Source organism: Hylobates moloch, unplaced genomic scaffold (genome assembly GCF_009828535.3).
Source record: "Hylobates moloch isolate HMO894 unplaced genomic scaffold, HMol_V3 SCAFFOLD_6, whole genome shotgun sequence".
NCBI classification, from domain to species: Eukaryota; Metazoa; Chordata; class Mammalia; order Primates; family Hylobatidae; genus Hylobates; species Hylobates moloch.
In genome coordinates this window covers 136,186,488-136,211,417 of record NW_026652281.1, presented here as the reverse complement: position 1 = coordinate 136,211,417, position 24,930 = coordinate 136,186,488, and the positions used below count along the sequence as shown (strand labels likewise).

At 35.8% G+C, this 24,930-nt stretch overlaps 1 protein-coding gene across 3 annotated transcripts in view; it reads left to right on the top strand.

The window, feature by feature from the left end:
- The window catches only part of RNF145 (ring finger protein 145), a 50,397-nt gene that overhangs the window by 9,712 nt on the left and 15,755 nt on the right, over positions 1 to 24,930 (top strand). For all 3 annotated transcript variants that reach the window (XM_032158514.1, XM_032158512.2, XM_032158513.2), the window contains exons 3-6: positions 5,389 to 5,497; positions 16,886 to 16,977; positions 21,910 to 22,145; positions 24,613 to 24,788. In XM_032158514.1, the coding sequence (XP_032014405.1) occupies positions 5,389 to 5,497; positions 16,886 to 16,977; positions 21,910 to 22,145; positions 24,613 to 24,788 (613 nt within the window). The remainder of the gene's footprint in view (positions 1 to 5,388; positions 5,498 to 16,885; positions 16,978 to 21,909; positions 22,146 to 24,612; positions 24,789 to 24,930) is intronic.

Below are 24,930 nucleotides of genomic sequence, written 5' to 3'. Positions count from 1 at the left end.
TGGTTAGTTTTCTATGTGAATTTAAGAATTGTCTCAAAATTGTCTAGGTCTCATTCCAAAAACAAAGCAACCCATTTGATTTTTTTTTAATTTAGATTGCATTATTACTAATTTTGGGGGCGGGTGGGGAGGATGGGTTCTTGCTGTATTGCCTAGGCTGGCCTGGAACTCCTGGGCTCAAGTGATCCTCCTGCCGCAGCCCCCTGACATTTATTGTTTCTAGGTATTTTATCCTTTTTATTGCTATTGTAAGTGGGAGTTTTCCCCCCTTTATATCTTCTAATTGTTTGTAATTAAGGAGCTTAAAAATTAAGGGAGGGAGCAATAAAGTTTGTATTTAATGGAATGTAATTGTGTCTTCAAACTTAGAAGCTTTCCAGGGTGGGTTCTGCTGAAAGAGAAGTGACTGTCCACTGTTTTTTGGAGTGTAGGATATGAAAAGAGAAATAGAAGTAATATTGGTAAGGTAGAATAGGGCTTTTGTGAAGAATCCTGAATACATAACAGTAGATATTGTGTTTAATTCTATAGGTCGTGGTGGGTCAGTGGGGATTTTAGAGCAAATGAGCTGCATTTTAAGATTGATTAGGCAGCGTTTTATAGGATGATGGATTGGGGAGGGGAGAAACTGGAGGTAAGAAGACCAGTTAGGATTTTAGGCAAGAGGTAGTGAGAGCCAGAACTGACAAGGTAGAAATTAGAAAGGAAGCAATGGATGTGAAAATCCTATTGAAACTACCATCACTAAAATCATTAGTGAATTAAAATGTAAAATTCAAGCCTCATTTATGTCCTAATTCTACAGACTTTTCTATGTTTATGGAGCTGTTTGCTACTTCCTCTTTCTTGAAAGTGTTTTTTTTTTTTCCTAATTTTTCTCCTAACTCCCTGACCATTGCTTCTGATTCTTTTGATTTGTTTTCTTTAGACTTCTCAACTGTTGATATTGCTCACAATTTGTGTTTAATTTTAATCTTTTGTTGTTTGGGTGACCCCACGTAGTTTGGGCTGTAAATCTCTGTCTCCACTTTACACTTTTTTGACCACTGTAGTCTGGAGTTGATGTTCTTCCTCTGTGATTCCATGGAACCAGTTCACATCTCTACCATAGCAATTATTATGCTGCATTCTAAGGGTCCATATGCTTATCTATTTTCCCAACTGTTAATAGATTGTGAGCTCCTTTAAGGTAAGAAGGGGGTTATTTATTATCTCAGTATTCCCAGCACCTAGCTGGTGTCCAATAATGAATGAATTTTATATATATGTATGTATGTACGTGACAGGGTCTCACTCTTGCCCAAATTGGAGTGTAGTGGTGTGATCATGGCTCACTGCAGTCTCAGACTCCTGGGCTCAAGTAACCCTTAGCTGCTGGAGTAGCTGGTACTACAGGCATATACCAAGGTCTTGTTTTGTTACCCAGACTAGTCTCAAACTCCTGGTCTAAAGTGATCCTCCTGCCTCAGCCTCCCAGAATGCTAGGATTACAGATATTAGCCACTGTGCCCAGCCCTGAATGAATTAATTTTGAATTACTTCTTAGACATTTCGACCTAAATAGCCTATGGATATTTCAGCTTGTTGTCAATTACTGAACTCTTTTTCTCACCTCAGAAGTCTTTCTCCTGCTGTGTTTCCTGTCTTAATAGCAGAGCTGTCTTCTTGATTACCCAAGCTAGAAACATCAGATCTTCACTTCCTTGTTCTCAACTACTCACCCATAGATAACCACTAAGACCTATTTAAATATGTATCTCATGGCTGACTGGCAGCTCCGTACCCAAAGCCACTGTTACAATCCAGGCTGTCATCTTACCTCTGGTCCTGCTGTTTACCCTACAACTACCATAATGTTTAAATAGCAGAAATTATTAGATTCATCAGTGTTTTTTTAAGCAAGTCATCATTTTTATTTTTTATTCTTTTTTCTGTTCTCAGAGTCTGTTCCCATAGGTCATTATTTCTTTTATTTATTTATTTAGAGATAGGGTCTCACTGTCGCCCAGATTGGAGTGCAGTGGTACGATCTTAGCTCACTGCAGCATCAACCTTCTGGGCTCGTGTGATCCTCCCACCTCAGCCTCCTCAGTAGGTGGGACCACAGTTGTGTGCCACCACACCTGACTAATTTTTTGTATTTTTTTGTAGAGACAGGAATTTGCCGTGTTACCCAGGCTGGTCTCGAACTCCTAAGCTCAAGTGATCTTCTGCTTTGGCCTCCTAAAGTGCTGGGATTACAGATGTGAGCCAACACATCCAACCCTTATTTTTTATAGAGACAGGGTCATGCTCTGTCACCCAGACTGGCATGTAGTAGTGCAATCATAACCTCACTGTAACCTTGAATTCCTGGGCTCAAGTGATCCTCCCACCCCAGCCTCCCGAGTAGCTGGGATTATAGGTGTGCACCACTACACCTGGCCTAGGTCATCATTTTTAAATGCTACTGGTCTTGCTTTTTAATTACAAATTGCTGTGTATAATTTAAAAACTAACAGCTTTGCCATTATCAACTTAGTTTGTTATGGATCGTTTGGTTAATGCTGTAGAGTGAGTTGTGATGCATGTTTGTGTCATTAGTATTTTTGGCTTGCATTTTTTAAATTGTTAGATTATATATACATCGTAGTTCAGATGGTTCATTCATACTGCTCTCATAGTTAGTATTCATCATCTCTCAAAGTTTTCTTAACACAAATATTTTGTTATCACAGTTATTTTTCCACTGGAATATGAAAATGGGGTATAGATGAGCAATGGTGCTTTTGTTGTTTTGGTTTCTGTTCTCTTACCTCACCTAAATAGATGTTGAAGAATTTGAGAACCATTAGCTAAGTCTAAACTCTTGATTATTGTATTTAGGCTTTATATTGAGGCTTTAGCTGCTAGTTCTTTCAGCATCCTCTCCCAATCTTTCTGTTAACATCAAATTCTAGTCCAACCTACAGAATTTACTGTCCCCTGAAAATTATGCTTTTATGGTTTTCATGCTTGCTGTTCTCTTTTCCTAGAATGTTTCCTTTTCTTCTTAGCCTGGTAAAGAACCATTCAGCTTTTGAGATGCAAGTCAAGCTTAATCACTTAACCATAGCCCTTCTAATGTTCATTTATTATAGCATCAATTTTGTCTAATAATTACTTTTGTCCATGCTTATCTTTTCACTAGATTATTATTCACATTAATTTTGGATCTTCCATGTCTAGGAATGCAAGTGGGTCATACTTTACACATAATAATCTTGATTGAATGACTGGATAATTGAAGGAATGGATGAAATGAATATGTTTGATCTAGAAGATTTGGCCGCTGATTTTATATGCGATATATAGGAGAAAGAAAAGACAAGATCGTTCTGGAAAGGAAAATGACAGTTTCGTTAAAAGAGAGTTTAAGGAGAAGTTTCATGTAATAGACATTAGAAAATCCTTCAGCTACAATCAGTGGAAATGCTTAGTAACTATATTACATATCCTTTAAAATACCTCTAAAGTCATTTGAGATAGGGGTTAACAAAATTGGAGAAATTATTTTAAGAAATAAAGAGTAAATAAAAATACTTATCTCTGGCTTTTGATGGACTGTCCCTTGCAGTTAGGACGTGTAGGAAATCCTCAGTTCTATTTCTTTAGTCCCAAACATGCTCATGTTTTCTTAGCTTTTGGCATGATTGATTCAGCATGAGAGAGGCAATAGGGGATAAGTAGGAGTACCTGTGCCTTAATAAAGATTCGTAAATTAAGTGGAAGATGGTTATAGAAGAGTAGACTGGGTCCAGATTGTGTAAGACCTAGAATGTCAGGTTCATAACTTTTAGAGCAGGAGAATTGTCAAGTAAAAGTGATGGTGTTAGGAATATTACCCTGGTAATTAAGTATATCAGGGGTGTCCAATCTTTTGGCTTCCCTGGACTACATTAGAAAAAGAATTGTCTTGGGCCACACATAAAATATGCTAACACTAGTGATAGCTGGTGAGCTTAAAATTGCAAAAAAAAAAAAAAAAAAAACCTTAATATTTTAAGAAAGTTTATGAATTTGTGTTGGGCTACCTTCAAAGCCATCCTGGGCCACATGCAGCCCATGGGCTGTGGGTTGGACAAGCTTGAAGTATAGGGTATACAAAAATAGAGACTGAAAGAAGGATGGTAGTATACTGTGCATTGCAGAGCGGATTAGGATATGGGACATAGAGATTGGAATGGAAGGGTAACACATGAGAGGAATTTATCAAGGAAGGCTCAGCAGGACTTGATGATAAGAGAGAAAAGATGACAGGTTTTGAGTCACTTTGAGTTACTTTGTTGAGGGAGGAGGTGGGGAGCACAGTTTGTACTTGTTGAATATGAGAACATTTAAGTGGAATATAAGGTGTCATGAGATGGGATGTCTACTTAGACTAAGAAATGAGGATATGTTTTTGCATGTATAATAAGTTATCAGTAACTTTGTTGATAACATTTCTAGAAGAGATGCTGATATTTGAAGTTACAAAATATGTTGTTTGCACTAGGTACTTTATATATAGAGAAAAACAGTTGTTTAGGAACCAAATTTCCAGTGTTTATTGGAAAGGGTGAAAAGAAATGAAGGGGAGAAGTTAGAGGGTAAGAGGAAATCCATATCAACAGACCCAAAGAGTAACAACGTTTTGATGGTAGTTGCCTGGATATTGGGGATCAAAAATAAGCAGGATGTCTTAGATATGATAAGTAGGCAATTGTTGACTTCTAACTTTCTTTAGAGCAAACAAGGGGGTTTGTAAGGGGATTGTAGATGGTAAAGGGAAGAATAGATGCTTAGAAAATAGAGGCATTGGGTATAGATCTTTTCAAATATTTGACAGTGGAATGAGAAAAATAGCTGTGAAAAGAAGTTTACTTTTTTTTCTCAAGATGGGTAAAAGCCCTGCACATTCTTTGAAACAAAGGTAAGGAGTGATGTCAGGGGGAACGACTGAAAGTATAGGAGACAGAGAGTCTTCAGGGGTTGGAGAAATAAGGTCTTGAATCACATGGAAGGGGCAGCCTTGGAAAGAGACATTAAGACACCCAGTTTTTCCTCTGGTACTAGAAAGAAAGAATTGGCGTAAAACAAGTAAGTTGATATCAAGGAAAGTTAGATGATGAAAGGAGTTGTGTTACACATTTGTGTGATATATTTGATTATTAGAGAAATCTACAAAAGAAGTGAAAAACACAATATGTTTTCAACAACAAAAAATCCATAGTGGTGTCACTATGCTAAACTTACTTTGGTAAGTATAATAAAAAACCTCAGAAAGTACTGAAACCTATTTGGAAAATTATTTATCTCAAGCCCTTTCTTTTATTGTAATTAATTGGGAAACTAAATTAAAATTGTATTTTATTTATCTTTCTGCTACAGGTTATATCTTAAGTGTGGTGCTGCTAACATTGCCCAGGCAGCATCTGGTTCAGCTTTATCTATATTTTTTGACGGCTCTGCTCCTCTATGCTGGACATCAAATTTCCAGGTAAGAATATGACCCCATTTTTGAAATGTATGACTGAATTTAAAGTTTTCTTTTGCCAATAAAATACTTTTCATGAACACTGTTAAGTAAAGCTAAGGCTTTGGTAGGTCCAAAACTGGTTTGATACTCATTTTCCAAATCTTACACAGGATTAATAGCTGGTTTATGCGGACATTTTATTTCTGCTTTTAAAAACAAGCTTAACATGAAACAAGCCTTAAGGTTATGTTTATAAAAATATCCTTGAACTGGCTGGGCGTGGTGGCTCACGCCTATAATCCCAGCGCTTTGGGAAGCGGGTGGATCACCTGAGGTCAGGAGTTCGGGACCAGTCTGGCCAACATGGTGAAACCCCATCTCTTCTACTAAAAATACAAAAATTAGCTGGGAGTGGTGGCGGGCGCCTGTAGTCCCATCTACTCGGGAGGATATCCTTGAACTTTCCTGTATTGCCTGATAAAAGAACTTCTAAAAGTAGGGTGTAGGAGCATTTTAACAATTATAGACTTCATTACTTTAGGAAATCAATTTATGATGTATAAGAATCAGCATAAGATGCAGCCATGTGGAGTGAATGATTGATATACATTATCTTGTGAGGTTGATTGTATAGCTAAACTTCTATCTCTTTAGCCATATTGTCTGTGTACCTAAGTCTGCTAGATCTAAATTTTAAGACTTGGGTCTGCCAATGAATATGAACTTCCTACTTTGAAACAGAATGTTAAAATATAGGTGGACCAAAAGTTACACTATAAAGCAGTGGGTTGGAATATATTTTGGAGGTATAATTTCTTTTGAAACTTAAATTTTATAATTTTTGATAGAAAGGTATTTACCATATTAAAATATATTCCCAATTCTAAGAGGAGTGACCTTGCATATAGTACAAGCCATAATAAGAGTCTGAAACAGATTTTGCGGTAGTCGAAATTTAATCTTAGAGGTAGCATTTTTACATTATTAGAATTACATTGTTGAGTTTTTAAAAACATTAACTTTTTCTGATTGTAAAATTATGGTGCTCACTATAGACAATTTTTGGAAAATACAGAAAATGTAAAGGCATTTAATAATCGTCTGAAATTATACCACCCAGAGATAGATGTGTTAATATTCTGGTACTTTCAGTTTTTAAAATACTGTTCAATTCTCACCACCTCTGTGGATATGAAAGGATGAGAATAACTAAAATCACTGGGTTTTTCGCCCCTCTTGTTGAAACAGGACCACCAGTTCTCTTTAATGTTTTGTCTAATTCTCAAAGTCCCAGGGTGTTTCCCAGAAGCTTACTCTTCTTGCATTTTCCTCCTTTATTCCTTCCTGGTTGATTTTCTATGCTCAAAATGGTGCCTGGAGGATGCTGTCTTACTCTTTAACTTCTGCCACCATCCTGCCCAGGGTAGGTCCTGTGATGTCAAAGTTGCAAAATCTGGAGCTGGCAGAGTAGTGTTGCATTTCTTGCAATTCTGACAATGTTTAAATCAAGCTGTGTTCCCTTCAAGAATGGAGACAGTGACATTCCCCATTTTGCATGACAGAAGTATGTCACTGTGTCTTAGACTCCTTCATGAAAACAACTTAGACCTTGTCCTGTGGCATCCCTCTCCATAGAGCCAAACTAGGAGTCCAAGCACCAATACTGACACAGACATGATGGGTTTGTCATCCTAGTACCACCAGCCCCCACACCTCACACAGTCTGTTCCTGTGGCCTTACCCCGATACCTCTGAGTCTTAGCTCGGGCTGAGGATGGAGACACTTTCCCATCTTTGCTTACTCTTTTGTAAACAAAAATTGTATCTCTAGAGTGTAATGCAGTCATTAGGGTATACTGAGCTCTGGAGTAACTGTTCTGTTTTGTAAATGAGTGCCTGGGCACTTATTTTTAGATGGATGGTTTGGATAGGTTCAAATTCCAGGTTTCTTATCTACTGCTCCATAACCTTGGGTGTCATTTCCCAGAAGGATAAGCCTTAGTTTTTTCACGTTAAAGTGGTAATAATATCTTAAGGGGCTGTTGTAAGATCAAATAAGATAAGGTGTATAAAGCTCTTATCACAGTTTCTGACATAGTAAGTGCTTGGTGAATTCTTTTATCTTATTTTTATCACATAGCAATGTTTTGTGAGCATTTTCTCGTTGTTAATCTTTAAAAAATGATTTTTAAATGGTATTTTATGTATAGCCATATAATATCTTTCTAGAGTTGATAGGATTTTGTTGATTAATTAAGAAAATATCAAAGTTGAAGGTAGACCTATTAATATTGTTGCTTTTATTATAGCTACAATTCTGGGTAAAAAACTGTGAGCCTGCCCTTTCTCATGGTTTTTCCATTTCCATTTGCATTTGTGGTGTAGTGATGGCTAAAACCATGTAGTTCTGTTTTTATCTACAGTGCTGTGCTCCGGTGGTATCATGAGAGTTTGATTCTAGGACCTCCTGAGGATACCAAAATCTGTGGATGCTCAAATACTGATAGTATTTGCATGCAACTTTTGCACACTGCCTTCCATGTACTTTAATTCATCTCTGGATTATTATAATACCTAATACAATGCAAATGCTATGTAAATGATTTTTTATACAGTTTTTATACTGTATTCTTCAGGGAAAAGTGACAAAAAAAAGTCTGTACATGTTTACTCCAATTGCAGTTTTTTTTTTTTCTGAATATTTTCGATTCTTAGTTGGTTGAATCTACAGATGTGGAACCCAGTGAATATGGAAGGCTGACTGTATTACCAATCCAGGCATTTCTAGAGAGGTCAGGATTCTGGTATATAAGGAAAAAGGGGACCTAAGTAGTTTCAGAGGTAAAGAAAGGATTTTTTCTGACCACTCTTGTGGCTTTTTGAGCTTTTTAGTTTCAGTTTATGAAAATGACTTTTTCTAATGTTTCAAGTTTATTTTCATTACTAGGAAATTAAAGCTTATTTTAAATAATAGAATTTTATTTTATTTATTTTTATTTTTATTTTATCTCAGCTCACTGCAACCTCTGCCTCCCAGGCTCAAGTGATTCTCCTGCCTCAGCGTCCTGAGTAGCTGGGACTACAGGCATGTGCCACCATGCCCAGCTAATTTTTTGTATTTTTAGTAGAGATGGGATGGGGTTTTACCATGTTGGCCAGGCTGGTCTTGAACTCCTGACCTTGTGATCTTCCCACCTTGGCCTCCCAAAGTGCTGGGATTACAGGCACGAACCATCGTGTCCAGCCTCAATAATAGGATTTTATTAAGTTTTAATAAAATTTTATAGTAGGCAAAAATACTTCCCATTCTTATTTCATTTTGTTTTTTTTAACGTTCCTTTGGGATTTACAGATGAAAAAAAGGAAGTAGGCAAACAGCTAGGAAGGGACAATCCCAGACTTTAACTTGAATCCATGTTTTCACAATCTAGTTCATTCCACTTAGGTAGGCAGCATGGTTAGTGGAAAGGAAAATTAATTTTAGAATCAGACTTGATACAAAATGTTTCCTTACCTAGTAAATATGTTACCTCAGCAAGTTACTTCTTTGAAATTGTAGACTAAGCTTGTCCAACTCCTGGGCTGCATGTGGCCCAGGATGGCTTTGAATGCAGCCCAACACAAATTCGTGAACTTTCTTAAAACATGAGATTTTTTTGCTTTTTTTTTTTTTTTTTTTGCTCATCAGCTATTGTGTGTTTTACGTGTGGCCCAAGACAGTTCTTCTTCTTCCATTTAGGCTCAGGGAAACCGAAAGATTGGATACCCCTTTGTAGACAATGCCATCTTGTGGAGTTTGTTTTGATATAAAATGAATGAATTTCAAGATACGGCATATTTTAGTATTAATATTTTCCTCTTAGTATAATTTATACTATATGATAGTGTCTTACAAAAGGCTAGTAAAGATGTGTTATCCTTGAATTATTCATAACATATCACAGTTAATAAATACCAAGGTTTGAACATGTAACATTTGTAAGACATTGAGGTTGAAGGTTTTAGTTTAAAAAAAATAATGGTTCAGATTTCTGTGGAACTTCATAACCAAGTATCTTTTTTTTTTTTTTTTTTTTTTTTGAGATGGGTGTCACTGTGTCACCAAGGTTGCAGTGGAGTGGTGCAGTCATTGCTCACTGTAGCCTTGAACTCAAGCACCTCAGCCTCTTGAATAGCTGGGACTACAGGTATATGCCACCATGCCTAGCTAATAAAAAAATATTTTTTTGTAGAAATGGGTTTCTTGCTGTGTTGCCCAGGCTGGTCTTGAACTCCCGCCCTCAAGATAATCCTCCTGCCTCAGCCTCCCAAAGCTTTGGGATTACAGGTATGAGTCACTGTGCCTGGCCCCAGGTATTTTTTTTTAAGTAACAACTTTATCGAGATATTCACATACCTGATTAAAGTATATAGCTCAAGGGCCTTGTATGGTGGCTCACACCTGTAATCCCAGCATTTTGGGAGGCCAAGGCAGGCGGATTGCTTGAGCTCAAGAGTTGGAGACCAGCCTGGGCAACATGGTGAAACCCCTTCTCTACAAAAAATTAACTGGGTGTGGTGGCATGCACTTTTAGTCCCAGCTACTTGGGAGGCTGAGGTGGAGGATCGATTGAGCCTGGGAGATTGAGACTACAGTGAGCTGGGATTGTGCCGCTGCGCTCCAGCCTGGTGACAGAACAAGACCCTGTTTCAGAAAATATATATGTATACAGCTCAGTGGTTTGTAGTACATTCACAGAGTTGTGCAAAACATCATCAAAATTTATTTTAGATTTTCATCACCCCAGAAAGAAACTTCACACCCATTAGCAGTCATTCTCTATTTCCCACCACCCTCCCTGCCCCCAGCCCTTGGCAACTGTCAGTCTATCATCTGTCTTTTTTTTATTGACCTTTTCTGGATATTTTATATGCACTGAATTTCACTTAGCATGTCTTCAAGGTTCATGCATGTTGCAGCATGTGTTGGTACTTATTTTCTTTTCCTGTCCGTATTCCATTGTATGGATGTATGTCACATTTTGTTTATACATCCAATTATCCATTGATGGACACTTGGATTGTTTCTATGTTTTAGCTATTATGAATAATGTTATGACAATTCATGTACAGGTTTTTGTGTAGACAAATGTTTTTATTTTCCTTGGACAAATACCTCGGAGTGGAATTGCTGAATCATGTGGTGCCTATATTTAACCTTTTGAGAAACTGCTAGACTGTTAAAATGGCTGCAGTGTTTCACATTTCTACCAGCAGTGTATGAGGCTTCCAATTTCTCTACATTCTTGCCAGCACCCATTGTTGTCCTTTTTAGTGGAGCCATTACAGTGAGTGTGAAGAGGTACTTCATTGTGCTTTAGATTTGCATTTCCCTGATGGCTAATGAAGTTGAACATCTTTACATGTGTTCATTGACTATGTGTAAATATTGGGAAAATGTTTTCACATCCTTTGCTCAGTATTTAATTGGGTTATTTGTCTTTTTCTTGCTAAGTTCTAGGAGTTCTTTATTCTAGATACAAGTCCCTTATCAAATCTATGATTTGCAAATATATACAAGTCTCTTATTAGATCTATGATTTGCAAATATATACAAGTCCCTTATCAGATGTATGATTTGCAAATATATGCAAGTCCCTTATCAGATCTGTGACTTGGAAATATATACAAGTCCCTTATCAGATCTATGATTTACAAATACATTCTTCCATTCACTGCAATCTGGTTATATCAAGGCATAGTTTATTATGCTCCTGAGAAGGAGAATCAGCACTTATAATAATTTTAACAATTAATTTGGTACTTAAAAAACTGGCTATATCCAGCCTCATTGGAAACAAGAAAAAAAAAAAAACAGCTTATAGAAAAAGACATTAGCAAAAATTAATTTTCTAAGTTGAAAATTTCATAAACTTTTGAAAAGTTGGGTTTCTGTTTTCCCTTATGTGTATTTACGTAATGAAGCTTATTATCCTGAAATGACTAAAAACTTGTTTAGAATATGTCTAGAATGGATATAGCTTGCAGTTCGGAAGAATTAAATGTCAGAGATTCATGGGTTCAGTCAATGTCATATAAATATTTAATATTAATATTCTAATTGAACTTAATAGAATTTGGTAAATGTCAGTTTACCAACTAGATAAATTGTTTTTTGTTTGTTTGTTTTTTTGAGACGGAGTTTTGCTCTTGTTACCCAGGCTGGAGTGCAATAGCGTGATCTCGGCTCACTGCAACCTCCACCTCCACCTCCTGGGTTCAAGTGATTCTCCTGCCTCAGCCTCCCAAGTAGCTGGGATTACAGGTGCCCACCACCATGCCTGGCTAATTTTTTGTATTTTTAGTAGAGACGGGCTTTCACCATGTTGGCCAGGCTGTTCTTGAACTCAGGTGATCCACCCACCTTGGTCTCCCAAAGTGCTGGGATTACAGGCATGAGCTACCACGCCTGTTTTGTTTTTGTTTTTGTTTTTGTTTTGAGACGGAGTCTTGCTCTGTTGCCCAGGCTGGAGTGCAATGGCGCAATCTTGGCTCACTGCAACCTCCACCTCCAGGGCTCAAATGATTCTTCTGCCTCAGCCTCCCAAGTAGCTTGGATTGTTAAAATGAGTATTACCGTTTATATTTTAAACTTAATTTTGACAGGAATAAAAGTGACCAGTTTCACTCTGTGACGTTTTCTGCTTTTGAACATTATCAAATACAGGCACTCAATATCTAGGAGGCCAGAAAGAAGCTAAAGAAAGGGTGTCAACAGTTTAAATAAACTGGGTAAATGAATTATTCAACTGCTAGCACAGTGCTGAGGGTATGGTAGGTATGTTTGTGTGCGTGTATGTGTGTTTAGTAGGCATATAAGGAAATACAGGTATTTGAACATCTGAGATTTCTTGTATCAAGTGGTGCTTCTTGTTGCCCATATTGCAAAAGATAACTTGGCACACCTCTTTGTTTTGTGTGAAAACAAGTTAGGTTTCTTTGGAATTAACGTTCTTTAAAAGCTTTAAGTAAATAGCCAGAATGTACAAGTTGTTCCTAGGTTGTCCAGTGTCTGAGTCAGATTGCTGAAGAGACTGTTACAATAAAGGTCTTTAATTAGCTGAAGTGGTAAGCTACTAGGTTTTGTTCTTGGTACCCATTTATTTTTTGTAACATGTATACTTCTCTTTATAAGCAAGAATTTTCCTAATTGCAAGCTCTGAGGCCCTTTTCTTTTTCTTTCTTTCTTTTTTTTTGAGACAGGGTCTCACTCTGACCCAGGCTGGAGTACAGTGGTGCAATCTTGCCTCACTGCAACCCCTGCCCCTACCAGGTCCACACAATTCTCCCACCTCAGCCTCCCAAGTAGCCGGGACTGTAGGCATCAACACGCCCAGCTAATTGTTGCATTTTTTTTTTTTTGTAGAGACGAGGTTTCACCATGTTGTCCAGGCTGCTCTCCTGGGCTCAAGTGAGCCGCCTGCCTGGGCCTCCCAAAGTGCTGGGATTACAGGCTTGAGCTGCTGTGCCCGGAGGCCCTTTTCATAGATCTTGTACATTCCTCGTGGCCCTTGTTTGAGTTAAAAGAGGGGAGGTTATTATACAGGACTAGGGAAGTAGATTTTTCAGTTTATTAGTGCCTTGGGGTGATTATCAGCCTTCCACAAGTGAAAAAACATTTAAGAAGGAAAATATTTTATTCAGTTATAAGTAGATTGGCAGGAATTCTTGTTTCTGAAGATCTTAAAACATTCTACCTTTTAAGTCTTCTGAAATGAAAAATTGTAATGCTTCTCTTGAATAGCTCACCTGAGTCTTAAGAGAATCATATGATGTTGTTAAAAGTTAGAATTTTATGACTCTTGCCTTGAACTAATTTTTCACCTAAAATGACTCATGGAATTTTGGATAATTCTCACTTTGGATCCTTCTTATTTAGGCTTACTGTCTTGTTTTTCTTATGTTGTGAATGACCATCCCTCTTAGGACTGATTTACCAAGAGTTCTCAATGCCAGCATGAGATACCTGGAATTTGTGCATAAGTTAGATATAGAGATTTTTGTTAACACTGATTTTTATTTCAGTTCTTCTCTACAGTTTGGGATGGGATGCCCAGATCCTCCTTTTAGAAGTGACAGCTCCATGGTGGTTATGTGGCATACTAGGTAGTTTAGCTGTTACCAAAACCATTGTCTTGACTGGCACGCTAAGCTGAGCTGGCCTAAAGAGAGAGTCTGCAGGCTTTCTAGGCCTGGCTGTTTTTACTGAGGTGGGGCTTTTTCGTGAGTCAGCCAAATGGAGGATTTTGGAGGACTGTATTGAAAGAGAGGAATTGAGCAAAGGGGAAAGGTCCTAAGGGGCCTAGGGATGATACTAATTTTGAGGCTATGATGAATGATACAAAGACTCAAGTTGAACAGGAATGTGGGGGGCAGTACAGTACTGAAGAGCTAATCCTAGGATCCTAGAGGAGGACAAAGTAAGGAGAGCAAGTGGGAGGAAACCACTTAACATCAGGGCTGTCATTGTGGCCTAAAGGTTGATTATTTATTCTTCTGGAATGCGGACCTCCCTTAGTGTCCTGTAATCACAGCAAATCGCAAAGTAATGAGTATAGAGAAAGCAAAAATAATTAAAAAGAAAATAATGGAAAGGATTACAAAGTTAAGAGAAGGCTTAAAAAAGGAATGAAATATAGGGTTGGATAAAAGAAAATGAAATAGTTAAAACCTTTTGTAATAACCATATGAAATAGGAGAAGTAAAATAAGTAGTATTTAAGGTAAAAAGGTAAAAGGCAGATAGAAATATTATTAGTTAAATGAAAAAGTTAGAACCTAGAAATAGAGAATAAAAGATGTAATTTTTAAATATGCTGTGAATTTAAAATCTTTTTATGTATCAATAAAAAAGACTTTAAAATCCTCACAGCATTATATATTTTTTCTTACAGCACTGATCATCATCATAATTAAATAATTATAGGACTAAGTATTTATCGCCCCACACTGTTTGTAAGTTGCATGCTAGTGTGGACTGTGCAGTATTAGCTGAGTCTAGCAGAGTGCCAGCATTTATGTATTCAGTAATTTCTTTTTGAGTTAAAAAGCAACAGAGAATGTTAGTTATCCCTAGAAATTTTGTCGTGTGAAATTAGAATTTAAGATAAGAAACTCTAAAGAAAGACAAAGAAGTTTTTAAAAAGAGGATAAACTAATGTAGGCTATGAAAAAATGCAGAACAATTAACAAATGTCTCAGCAATCAGAAATTCTAGCATGATGTTTAGTTTGCTGAGCTTTATTATAAAATATCAATAATATGTGACAAAACCAAATAGTGGAAAGAAAACATGGTAGGGACCTCAATTCTTCTGTCTTTTCTTGTCCCTCACTAAGAGATACTTGGGACTGAGGCCATTCTGGGGCACTTTGTGGCTTTCTCCTTGGGGATAGTGCTCTTGGAGCTGACCTCTCTCCCTTTTCTAATGTAAAATTCCCATAAAATTAATCATTTTAAAGTGAGCAGTTCAGTGGCATATAGTACATTCATAATGTTGTGCAGCTGTCACCTTTATCTGATTCTAAAACATTTTCATCACCCCAAAACAAAACTCAGTACTCATTAAGCAATTACTCTCATCTCCCCTTCTCCCCAGCCCCTGGCAACCACCAATCTGTGTTTTGTCTGTATGGATTTTCCCTGGCCCCTGTTTAAATTGTATCTGTTGGAGAGAGATATGCTATGACCAAAAAGAAATTATTGGGCTTTAAAGGTCTGGATAGTACTGACACTCAGAGTTGTATCTCTTTTAGGTATAAATTTATTTTTCAAATAGCATTTTAAAATACTTTGTATTAATAGTATTTATATATGCATTTTATTCTAATTTCATAATTCTTTTAATTTTTTAGTTTTCTAACTATATAATTCCATTGATGGTTACCTATAGTAATCAGATATTTATGTGTTATTTGCATTTGTGTCTTTCTACATGAAAACAAGGTTACTCAATATTGCACAGTTGACATTTTGGACTGGATAGTTTTTTGTTCTAGGAGCTAGCCTTTGCATTGAGGAATATTTAGCAGCATCTTTGGCCTTTACACACTAGGTGCTAGTAATACCTCTCCCCAATTGTGGCAACCAAAAATGTTTCCAGACGTTGTAGAATATCCCCTCAGGAGCAAAATTGCCCCTTGGTTGACAACCACTGCATTACAATAATTCTTCTTGAGAATTTGGCTTTCTCTTTCAGTAGAAAGAGACAATTAATACATTATGTGTTAGAAACCATCATCTAAGAATGATAAAGGAGAATTGCTAGATCACCCATATAACTTAGTCATACATTTTTATAATCTCAGAAACTGTTTTAATTCTTTTAACAATTTTTAGTTTTAAGTTTTGATTCTTTTTTGGAAATACCCTTCCGGCTGATTGTGTAAGGGTCTTTCCTTGTTTGGCTATGCATTGCTAAAGGAATTCCACTTGATTGCCTAATGGGAAGTCATTTCATGGAAAAAGTAAATACAGCCATATGAGTTTGTTTGGAAATACTTGAAATGTTCTCTTTTAAATACGATGAATAAAGCATTAAAAGTTGAAAAAAAAAGGGAAGAATTTTTTTACACAAACTTGCCTTCTTTGATGCCAAAAATACTTTAGACAAACTGTCTTCTAGTACTACCATTTAACTTACTGATAATAAACTAAATTCTCCCTGGTTGTGCTTCCCGCCTGTTTTCTGAGTGTGTAAAGGGTCTTTGGTTATTACTTAAAGCTTACTATTTCTCAGTAGTCACACGTTAAATGAGTTAAATTTTAAAAGGAATATTTTGTTTGATCTAAAATTTGCTTCAAAGTATGTAGCCTACTTAAATATTATAATTATCATCTTAGATTTCATATAGGGTTGAAAATGATAATTTTTAAGGATTGTACTCCTATCCCCCAGTTTTCTAACTAGTTTGTGGTTCTACTTGGGACTAATAAAATATAATTGGGGCCAAAACTTTGAGGGAAATAAGATGAGGGTGGGGTGATGGTGGTGGAAGATAGCCAAAAGAGGAGATATTTAGTGTAATATCACTAGATATCATTGGTTAGTGTAGTAGAGTTGAGAGAGATCACCTCTCAATTGGGTTTTTACAGGGCATAAAATACTTAATAAGGCCGTGAGAAGAAAGAAAATTTCATAATGTGGAGCTTTGGCAGCTTTCTCTGTATGATAAAATTCCATTTCCGTAAGTTGTGTCTGTTTCTATTGCACAGAAAACAGATGAAGGCCATTTATATATAATTCTTCATATCTAAATTTTTCCTTAGGTATGGAAAGGGGTATCATTAACATAATATGCTTTTATAAGCATATTGTGATTCTGCTAGGAATGTATCTAATATATACATTCTTACCAATTTTCTTATTTAGGGACTATGTGCGGAGTGAACTGGAGTTTGCCTATGAGGGACCAATGTATTTAGAACCTCTCTCCATGAATCGGTTTACCACAGCCTTAATAGGTAAGTATTATAAAAGAATTAAAGTGTAGGTAGGAACCGACCAGTCTTACTAACTTATAAAATTCGTGCATGCTCATTTGTTTTTAAAACGTAATTCTCAAAAGTGATTCATGGTGACTTTTCCCACATATAACGATTGTTTAGTGGTTTTTTTTTAAGTCTTCTTTTCCCCATGTATAGATTATGTATTTATAGTCATATTGTACATAGTGCACAATTGCTTGTGTTTTTTTAAGGGTTTTTTAAGTATTTGAGAAGATTAATTTTTAAATAGAGCTAATTATTACTTTGAAAGATTAAAATGAAACACGTAATATCTTAAATTTACTTATTGCTGTTGAAAGCCATGACCTTATTGTCAAAAATAAATGTCCAGAAACATCAACAACTTGAGATGTGATTGAAATATTCAGGTAGCAGAATGTTAAAAATAGAAGTGTTGGCTAAGGCCTAAAAACAATATAGATACAATTTAAAGTGAAGTACCAGACCCCTGCTACCAGAGTGTACCATGCCAAAATGCAAAAAAGGAAGTGAGAGAAAACCTGTTTTGTGACTTTGAAACTCACCCATGTAGAAGGTGTTAAAAGGCCTAATATTAGAGATTAGAGGAGGATTTCTTCAGAGAGAACTCTTTTTTTCTGAAATACTTCGCCAGCCCTTTACACTAGAGGATTCACTGGGGGACCATTTCGGGAGTTATGTGTCTTGTGTGGTGAAGGGGGGGGATGCTGTGGTGTTTGGTTACATGGATAAGTTCTTTAGCAGTGATTTCTGAGATTTTGGTGCATCCATCACCTGAGGAGTGTACACTGTACCCAATGTGCAGTCTTTTATCCTTCACCCACCTCTCACCTTTCCAGGAGGCCAGAATTCCACTATATCATTCTTGTGCCTTTTCAGCCTGCAAAATCTAAAACTACATTGTCCAAAACTAGCCACATGTGGCTGGTAAGCACTTGCAGTGTGGTAAATTGAGATTAAGGTGTGCTGTACGTGTAAAGCACATACTCAATTTCGAAGACTTGGTACAAACCAGGTTAACTTTTAATATGTCTTGTTAACTTTTAATATAGATTGAATGTCGTCTATATGATGATGTTTAGGATATGTTAGGTTATATAAAATATATTGTTGATTTCACTTGTTTCTTTTTACTTTTTGAAATGACACTAATAGAAAATTTAAAATTATATTTGGCTTACATTATAATTCTAATCTGATATAAAGGACTAGCAATAGGCTAGTTGCTTGTTGAGTGTTTTGACTGTGGAATGAAAATGACTTACAGGGTTTTCCTGTATCTTCTGATACAGGAAATTGTAGAGCAAAGGATATAAGTTTCTTGTGAACTAGACAAGGGCCCCAAAAGTCTGTGTAGGATTTTCTTAGGTCCTGTTCAAGAAGGCCTTTTAGAGGGATGAGAAGACCTCAATAGGGATTGACCTTCCAGATTCCCAGGAGCTGAGAAAAGAGCCAAAAATGGCCAGTTGAGGGTGTATACCAAGCACCAACGGTACTGCTGCAGGCGAGAGAGCCACAGTGGTAGGAACGGTTTCAGAAGAACCCATAAAAGTGTCCAGGGGAAAATAAATCAGTTTTAGATACCTCAAGTCTAGGAAGCACCAGTAACAACCACATCATTATAAGAGTCCAGTTAAGTAGGAACCTGCCTACTTCCCTCCCTTTCCTTCTTCCCTACCCACTTCAATCCTGGGTGAGTCAGAGAGAGGGGGAGAAGTGCTAGGTCAAAAGAGAGAAAGAAGCCAGCCACAGCCTGTCCATCTCCTCTCCCAATTGCAGGTTTTCTATCTTAAAGCATAAAGGTCAAAATTAATGCTTTCCCTAGAATGCCTGAACTCTAGAGTAAGGGATAAGTCTCAACTTTAAATCTGTTTGGAAGTTTCAGTTATTATTAAATTGAGACAGTAACCTAAGCTAGAGTAGAAAAGTTATGGGACTTTTCTTGGATTTTATCTAGGGGCAGGAAAATCACTAATCTCCACAGAGTGGATTTTAAAAGACAGCAGAGGACAAAAATAATGTTGCTTTATAACTATCGTTATGAGTTGGCATATTTATTAACGGTAACATTCAATAATGAAAATATTTGCTAAGTTAGAAAGCTTGTAAAGTTTTACTTTATGATGGATATACTTGTATTATAAATATGAAGCATATTTCTTAAAACTCTTCTTATCAGTGGCCATGGTCTTCTGTTTACTTAAGATTCAACTTTCCAAAGTCCATAAACTATTAAGGAGCATGTTTTCTTCCAACTTAGATTTTAAAATAATTTTCTGGTGTTTTTCTTCATTTCAGTAACAAACTTTTTTGAAAAACTAGGTAATTTTAATATGCCATGATTTCTTAGGGTTGCCAACTTCTTGGAGATATTTCTAATAGTGGAATCCTGAAATCTAAAGAGTACATTGGGATTTTGGTTTATGCAGAGTTTAAAGTTGAAATAGGCAAATCAGAAGACAAACAACTTATTCTTTTGGAACTTCAGGGGAAATTCCACTAACAATATGACTCCTTCCTTCTTTTACCTCAGCAGGAGTAGTCTTCTCTTAAATATGCCATATGAGTCATATTCTTCTATGAAAGAAGATAAAGGGAGCCTGTAACCCCAGCACTGAGGACCACATGTGCTGGCATAGACTTAAGGGAATTTTCAGAGCTTGGAGGAAGTTTACATTGTGCTCAACAAGGACATTTAAGTTTCTTAGCTATGAACACAGTGGAAGCCAGATCATTTGGTGGCCTCTTGTTTTCTATATAATTAGGAGTTTTTCTTTTCTTTCTGCCTTTATGATTATTTTTCACATTACTTTAGTATCAGTTTTTTAAAGGCCAAAATTAATACTTTGTGAGATAAAATACCATATGTATTTATGACATAGTAGATTGTTATAAGTGTTTGGTCTTATGTAAAAATGGTTGACATTTTTGTATTTGTCTAACACAGATTGAATTTTCCTTATTCAAAATGCTTGGGACCATAAATGTTTTGGATTTCTGATTTTTTTACATTTTGGAATATCTGCATTATATTGCTGTTTGGAAATCCTTAATCCCCAAATCTGAAATCCAGAATGCTCCAATGAGCATTTTCTTGGAGCATCATGTTAGATTTTAGGGCATTTTGGATTTTAGATTTTTGGATTAGGAATATTCAACATGTATATGGATAGAATACAAACAAGTCCCAAATTTTCATTTTGGTTTTCATTGACAAGAAGTGAGAGAATATGACTAATGATTCTAAATTAATCTGGAAAATAACATTCAGTAATCTCCAAGAAATTCTGAAAGGAGCAATGAGAGAGGACTTGTCCAATCAGTATGATGGAACAGGGTGGTACCATCATTAGAATAGATCACTGAAAACAAAAAGTAACAAGTTCTTATATAGACCTAAATATGTAAAAGAGTTTGGAGTTTACTACAGTGGCATTTCAAATTAATGAGAAAGGAATGGATGATTCCAGTAGTCAGTTTTGAGATAACCAACTAAACACGTACAAAAAACAAACTTAGATCTTTATTTTCTTATTCCACAATAAATCAAATGTATTAATTTTTAAGTTAAAATTAAAAATTAGCTAAAAATTACTAAAAGAAAATACAGCTATATGTATAATCTTGTGTGGGGTAGCCATGTAATAAGCCATGGCACTAAAGGTGGGTACCATTAAGAAAAAAAATGGTTTGACTATTTTCAATATATACTTTCATAAGAGAATAAAGTTATTTAAAATATTAAGACAAGGGACATATTTGAAAAATGCAATCATGTGACTAAGGGTTACTATTTCGATCAGGCAGTAGGATACATATTCTAGTAAAAAAAAAAAAATGGGCAAAGAATGTGAACATTTCACCAAATAGTTGCAAATGTTTTTATATACTTATTGATAATGTTCAGTGCTGCTAGTAACCAACAAAATGCCAATTTAAAAAATTTGGGAAATATTCCCTGTTCTTCCCCTCTCTAAATTATACTTACTCTATGGCAAGTTAATAGAAAAATGGCCACATTATACACTGGTAAATTGTTGCTGGAGGGCAGTCTGACAGTGTGTCAAAGTCTTTAAAAATGTTTTTTTTCTAATTCAGTAATTCCTAGCCTAAGAGAATATTAGGAAATGTGTTCCAAGTAGTTTATACAAGGATGCCATAATGTAAAAGCTTATTCACACAAAGCATTTTATAATTATGGAATATTTGGAAAAGGCTAAATGCAAATATCATGTCACATACATTCAGTGTACCCCAGGGTGTTCTTAGGGCTACCTTTGGGTTGTGGGATTTTAAGAAACTGAGAGTTTCCCATTTTGTTTCTCTCTGTTTCTGAGTTTAATATAATGATCATGCGTAATCCCTAGTAAGAAGAATTTATTTAGTTTTGAGTTTTAACTTATGATTTAGTTATGTGGGGGCAGTTTACGTGGCCCTCCAAAAATAAAGATTAAAAAATTATCAGAACAAATATTGTTGCAGTATGATCTTGAACAAGTAATTATATCTCTTGGATTTTATGCTTTCACCTATAGACCAGAACAGTTAAATACTGAGTACCTTTGGAAAAGAAGCTATGTATAAACAGTAGCAACTGAATTGTCACAATACTGAATTAGACATTGTTTAAAGTTTTCTTCATATTATACATGCCATCACAGACGACCAGTGGAGATTTATGCTGCTCTTTCCAGATCAGCCCTATGGAATTAGTATTCAAAATTCACAGAACATGTGAATATGTAATTATAGTCAGATGAAGTTAAAGTTTCATTTAAAATATTATCTACGAGATTTTAGTTAGATTTCTTCAAAAGTTGTGTTATTATCCTTATCAACAGTGTTTTTTGTTTTTATTTTGTGGATGCCAAATGCTCAAAATTAAATGTATTCTATTCCCTATTTTAGGTCAGTTGGTGGTGTGTACTTTATGCTCCTGTGTCATGAAAACAAAGCAGATTTGGCTGTTTTCAGCTCACATGCTTCCTCTGCTAGCACGACTCTGCCTTGTTCCTTTGGAGACGATTGTTATCATCAATAAATTTGCTATGATTTTTACTGGATTGGAAGTTCTCTATTTTCTTGGGTCTAATCTTTTGGTACCTTATAACCTTGCTAAATCTGCATACAGAGAATTGGTTCAGGTAAGACTGACAACCACAAACAGGTAGATAAAATTCTACATAAATGTTAAGTACATTAAAGTTACAGTTCATTTCTATTTCACAGTTACGGTACCATTCGTTTTTGCAGTTTCAAAACAGCAGCTATTTTCAGCCCAATTAGGAGCATCTGAAAGATTCTTGATTATGTTCTGTTGAGAAGGCAGTAAAGTGAAGTGGTTCTCTTAAAGCAGATTTATCTGAGATCATACCCTGATGCTGCTGTTAACTAGCTCTGTAACCTTGTGATAATCGCGTTACTTTGTGTAAAATGGAGCTAATAATGAAAGCTGTGCTTTCCTCATAGAGTTCTGTGAGATTTAAATGAGTTTAGTACCAGGCAGACAATGTTCCATATGTGTTAGCTATTGTAATGAAGACAAAAATAATAAAGAATTGAATACCTGTAAGTCAAATCCTGCTTTTTCCTTCTGATTATAGTCTACTGTGACTATAATTTCTTCCCTTTGTGTGCCTAATTTAAACAGGAAAGTTAAATAGTTCTGGGTTATAATATGATAGATTTCATTTAGACACAGTACTTGAATTGACTTTGCCAACATAACATGCTTTTTGTAAAAGTTTCTCCCCAACTTTTTTCAGCCTTTGCTCTAAGATAAATTACTCCCAGATACAAACGATACACATTTGGGAAATAAATGTTTCTGTTTGGTTTAATTGATAGTTTGTAACATATAAAATAGATTTTAACCTGACATTGGTATAAAAAGAGAGTGTTAAAATGTCACTGTCTTCCACCTCTTGACTGTGTCCTTAAGGTACAGGAAGCTCTCAGATAGAACAAACTGATACAGCTAAGTGAGGTATTCTCTTGTGGCCCCAGGGGCAGATCTTTGAGAATACTTTCTCTAAGCTTTTGGCCTTAGCCTGATTCTATCTTCGTCTTACACAGTGATTAACTTGGGCAGTTTTCCCAGGAGTAGATCTTCCAGAAAAGGGATTATTTCTATAGTCATTGAAGAATGGCTTCATGGGGAAGCAGGGCAGGAAGGGTTATAGTTGTATTCAGGGTAAGAATGACAAATTTAAGATACATATTTTTTTCTTTGAATTCAGTCTTATGAGGGTTATCTTAGTTTGTAATAAATAATGAATATTCAGTAAATACTTATTGAATATTAAATATTTATTGAATAACCTCAGCCTTCATTTTTTAATGTCATGTTTAGTTGGTTGCCGTAAGATTCATACATCAACTAGATGTAGTTGTCGGAAATATAGGGTATAAAATGTGTGACCAGGAAAGAATTAGATAAGCAAGGAATGGAAACAGACAGGTTTTTTTAGTGGTCTGTTTTTTGAATGGAAAAGAAGAAAAGTATTCTCTGCCTCTTAATGATGAGTTTGCCTGATAATAATTTCGCAGCTAGTTGGGCAGTTTCCTTTTTCTTTTAAGTCACTGGGGAAAATAGAAGTTAATAGACTGGGTTGTAGAAAAAGCCTTTGCTTTACTGATGAAAGAATTTTAAATTTAGAATAATCTGCAAGTCAATTTATTTTAACTTAATACTTAAAGATCTTTATACCTTATTGAAATATTTCCGGTATCACACTGAGAGATTCCAGCAAGACCAGTTGACTGCTAGATTTTGGTTTTGTAAGCTGCCCAGCAGAATTCCTGCTGTGTCACCAGGGTCTGGTCCATGACATAGCAACTCTAGAAACTTGGTTACACCTATGCTCTTAGATTGAATCAGATTCTGTGATTGATTTTTCCTAATCAGTTTCATAAGAAGAGTGTTTTATAAACTGGAAAACTAATTTAGTGAGTTGCAGATTATTAAGCCCCCTTTTTTTTTTTAAAAGATATATCCTTTTCCTAGTGTTACACTTGGCAAACCAAATGGAAAAACATAGCTTGATAAAAACACAGTAGGAGGAAGGGGAATTGATGTGTATGGGAGAAAAAGACTTGCTAACTATCTTTGCTCTGTAAAAATTTTTTCCAGTGATTAGGTACTCTTCTTCCATTGAACTATTTCTCATTTGTGATATTTCTGAATAAACCCTGGAAGTTTTTACTTTTACATTTTTTTTCCTAGTGCCTCAAGCAGTGTTGTATCGATTCATGCTAGTCCTGATTATTTTGATTAGACATGAGTATTTACCAAGTCTCCTCAAACTACCTTTTAAGGTTATTTTGTACTGAATATGACCTTATTTTGACCTTATCCCTGAACTATTAGGGCAATTTACTGTTGCTATCAGATAAGTGTGTGTCAAGTGTTAATAATAATGCAAAATTAGTAAGTTTTAAAAAACATACTATTTATTAACTATATAGGCTAACTTTAAAGGAATTTAGCTGAAACAGTCTTGCAATTAAAGAAAAGCTATTTAACATTTTACTTCTGATTTGACTCTTAAGTGTTTAAAGTGCTTATTGATGGTGATGCAGGAAGTTTTCCTATCTTATGTTTTTATTTAGGTAGTGGAGGTATATGGCCTTCTCGCCTTGGGAATGTCCCTGTGGAATCAACTGGTAGTCCCTGTTCTTTTCATGGTTTTCTGGCTCGTCTTATTTGCTCTTCAGATTTACTCCTATTTCAGTACTCGAGATCAGCCCGCATCACGTGAGAGGCTTCTTTTCCTTTTTCTGACAAGGTAATTAATAAGAGCCTATGATACTATATATAACCTTAGAAGGAGAAAACTTTGATCTAGGAATAGTAAGTTTTGCAGATTACTTTTATCGTTCATGTTACACAACTTCGTATTTTGTTAAGATAGGATTTTCATTCACAGG